The following is a 3,606-nucleotide window of genomic DNA, read 5'->3' as shown; positions in this document are numbered from 1 at the left end:
CATGGGCCGCGGCTGCTGTGCAAGACCGGGACCCCCTGCCCACAGTGCCCAGGGGACACCGGATGGGCAGCACAGTCCCTGTGCTCAGCGAGTCACCAGCACCGGCACCTGAGCGGCAGGTCCCTGGGTCCAGCAATGTGGGAGCGGGGTGGGTGCTGCACTATGAGGCATGGGTGCGGGGCTGGTCCCCCTGGCTGCTCGGTGGACAGGCAAGCCACGGGGAAGATGAGGAGGGCAGCTCCTGCCTCTTCCAGCAATGCCGGGGTGGGGGCTGCAGTGGGGTGCGGGGAGGACACAGTAACTACAGGGCTCAGACAGGCCTGGATGGGACAGGGCGGAGCCAGCTCCTGCTCATCCCAGCTCGTCCCGGCTCATCCCGGGCCTGCTTCAACACGACGGGATCCTCCACCAGCACCTTCTAGCGCGGAGCCGCGGCTCCAGCCCCGAGGCCAGGGCCTCACCCGCAGCCGATCCCCGCCCCGGCTCCGATGCTGCCGCTGCTCCGTGGGCCCGGACCCTGCTCCCGGACAGGGGCTCCCGCGCTCCCACGTCGGGCAAACAGCTCTGGATGCGGTCGATCCATTGCTGCGCCCCTGCACGTCCTGGGCACAGCAGTTGTAGCCGTGCTCCGGCATCTTCAGCTGCAAAGGAGGAGGCAGAAGGTGAGGGGGGGACGGGGCACCCAGACCCAGCCCTGAGGCACCGGAGACCCATCCTGGGGCACCGCACACTGCAGCCCAGCCCAGCCCAGCACCACACTCACATCGAAGAAGGCTCTCATCCACCCTCTTGGGTGTCCCCATGGTGGGGGGCCCCGGGATGACGGACTCCACCTCAGCCAGGTCAATGACTCATTTGTGCTCCATGTCCATTCGGCTGTCGTAGTACAGCAGCTGCAGGGAGATGTCCTGCGTGCTCAGAGCTCATGAGAGGGATGGAAGGAGGGACAGAGGAAGGAGACAGGGATGGATGGATGGATGGATGGATGGAAGGATGGATGGACCAGTGGAATGATGGAAGAACAGAGGGATGGAGGGATTGAGGAATGGAGGGATGGAAGTATGGACAGACCCCGGGCCTCCCTGCCCCTCCGTACATGATGTTTGGTTTTATCCAGCATGAACCAGTGAGGCTTCCAGGGTTTCATGAAGGTCCTTTCTTGTCCAGAGACCCCTCTTAGGAGCTGCAAGGATGAGGCAGCACGTTAGGAAGGAAGAGAGAGGAGGGATGCTCAGTCTGTGGCATCAGTGGGGACAGGAGGTGACCGTGGTCCCACAGAGCACCCATCCCCCCCCCCCCCCCCCCCCCCCCCCCCCCCCGCACCCTGGGCCCTGCTCCTGCCTGTTCTCGCTCTCGGACGTGTGGAACGGGCTGCAGAGGGTGCTGGTGCTGCTGCGCTCACCCAGCTTCCCGCTGGACGGGGTGGATGTGCTGCTGGTGTCGCTGTCCGGGCTGAGGCTGAGCGTGGAGCCCACGCCGCTCTCCTGCAGGTACACCCCGAGCGGGCGGCGGTGGTGGGCCAGGCCCGAGGACAGCAGCAGGGAGCTGGGGGTCTGCGGGAGCAGAGACCAAGGCGTGAGGAGGAGGGTGCCCAAACCCCAGCACCCTCACCCGCTGCATGGGGCACCCTGGGCACAGCCACCCCTTCAGCCCCTCCACGGACCTACCCGGCTGCCCTCCTGCTGCGCCTTGGTGCACTGGGAAGCTTTCACCTTGTCCCACGAGTCCTTCCAGTGCTCTGGAATCTGCCCAGCTCCATCTCCAGGTTGTGCAGTTCCTGGCGGGGGCGAGGGGTGTTCAGGCATCACACTAGGAGGGGACAAGATGCTGGGACCACTGTCAGTGTCCTGGGCCTCAACCAACACCAACCCTGCCACAACCCCACTGTGGAGACACCAATGGTGCTTCCTCATGGGCCATGCTCACCTCCAGCAGTTTGGAGATGGCTGCAGGCTCCACGTGGCTCTGGTTGTTGTAGCAGAGCCAGATGATCTTGTGCTTGGTCTGTGGGGCTCCAGTGTCCTGTCATCCGCATCCTCCACCAGCTCCAGCTGCCCCTGTGCCAGCTCCCAGTCATAGGAGGGGCCCTTGGAAAGTGTCTTCTCCACGTAGTAATCCTACACTTCACCTCTTCTTTCACATTGATGGTTCCATTTGTAACCACAGAGAGAGATGCTGCTTGCCCATGGCAGGAAAGTTGGAACTAGGTGATCTCAAGCTTTTCAATCCTAACTGTTCGATGATACTATGATTCGATGACATTTGGAAGTGAATCCTGAGATACAGCCTGAGGAGCATCAGGCTGTGAGGACTCTGGTTCTCTGTGGTCTCCAATGAGATGCCTAGGCTGAGATTAGCATTTATACCTTTTGTGGGGCTGAGGGAAGCACTCACCATCTGCAGAAGGCATCTAACCAGTTTTACTTGGTCCTCACTGTGCTCATGTTGGCTGGAACAGAGTTAATTTTCTATTCAGTAGCTGGTATGGGGCTGTGGTTTAGCTTTGTGCTGTAAACAGTGTTGATAACGCAGGGATGCTTTTTATTGCTGAGCAGTGCTTGCACAGAGTCAAGGCGTTTTCTGCTCCTCACCACATAGGCCAGCACGCTGCGGGTGCACAAGAAGTTTGAGGGGAGATAACGGTGGGGACAGCTGACCCCATCTAACCCCAGGAATACTCCATACTCCATGTGTCATGCTCAGCATATAGAGCTGAGGGAAGAAGGAGGAAGGGGGGATGTTCAGAGTGATGGTATTTATCTTCCCAAGTAATCATTACACATGATGGAGCCCTACTGTCCTGCCTGTGGTGGGAAGCAGTGAACGAGTACCTGGTTTTGTTTTGCCTTAATGCATAGCTTATCCTTTACCTATTAAACTGTTTCTATCTCAACCCATGGGTTCTCTCACTTTTCCTCTTCCAGCTCTCTCCCACATTGCACCAAGAGGGCAAGCAGCTGCATGGGGCTGAGTTGCTGGTAGGGTTAAACCACGACACCTACACATGTATATGGGGAGGAGGAGCAGCTGGAGAGGCACTGAGAGCAGGCATCAGATTTAGACACTGACCAGCCCTGTGGAGGAGCATATACCTCTACTGCAGGATTAAGTATCTAAATTGGGAACCCAAGGTTAGATACTCTGAGGCAAGGATGAATACCACCCTTTTCCAAGCCTGTTATAGCCTCACATATATTTTCACATCTTAATAACCTCCTAATTTGAAAGCACATACAAAAAACTGTTTAAGTTGCGGAAATATGACTCACTTTAAAACCTCTCAGGAAGTGAGGACAATGGAGGATGAAAAATGAGTGTGGGGAGGATAAGAAATAAAGAGGAACAACAACGGGTCTAGTGACAAGAGGGCTTTGGTTGTTCACCTGGTTCTCAAGCTGCAGGGAATTAAGCAGTACTCATTGCATGGCGCAGTGTTGCTACACAGCAACATAGAAAAGCTCTGAGCAGTGATTGCAAACAATTGCAGCAGTAATGACAGTGGGAGCTTTGTGTTTAATGTCAAAGAAAGTGTTCAAAACTCATGTAGATGAGGCCCTTAGGAACATGGGTTAGTGGTGGCCTTAGCAGTGCTGAGGTAACGGTTGG

The 3,606-nt window shown here is 57.1% G+C and overlaps 1 protein-coding gene across 1 annotated transcript; it reads right to left on the bottom strand.

The window, feature by feature from the left end:
* Positions 1 to 1,176: 1,176 nt before the first annotated feature.
* Positions 1,177 to 1,759, bottom strand: LOC106023322 (myotubularin-related protein 5). The gene is given in 4 exon segments (XM_034063304.1): positions 1,177 to 1,183; positions 1,324 to 1,553; positions 1,668 to 1,744; positions 1,747 to 1,759. Coding segments are annotated over 4 exon segments (327 nt in total).
* Positions 1,760 to 3,606: the final 1,847 nt, after the last annotated feature.

This window comes from Melopsittacus undulatus, chromosome 5, assembly GCF_012275295.1.
Source record: "Melopsittacus undulatus isolate bMelUnd1 chromosome 5, bMelUnd1.mat.Z, whole genome shotgun sequence".
NCBI classification, from domain to species: Eukaryota; Metazoa; Chordata; class Aves; order Psittaciformes; family Psittaculidae; genus Melopsittacus; species Melopsittacus undulatus.
This window is presented reverse-complemented; position numbering and strand designations above follow the sequence as displayed.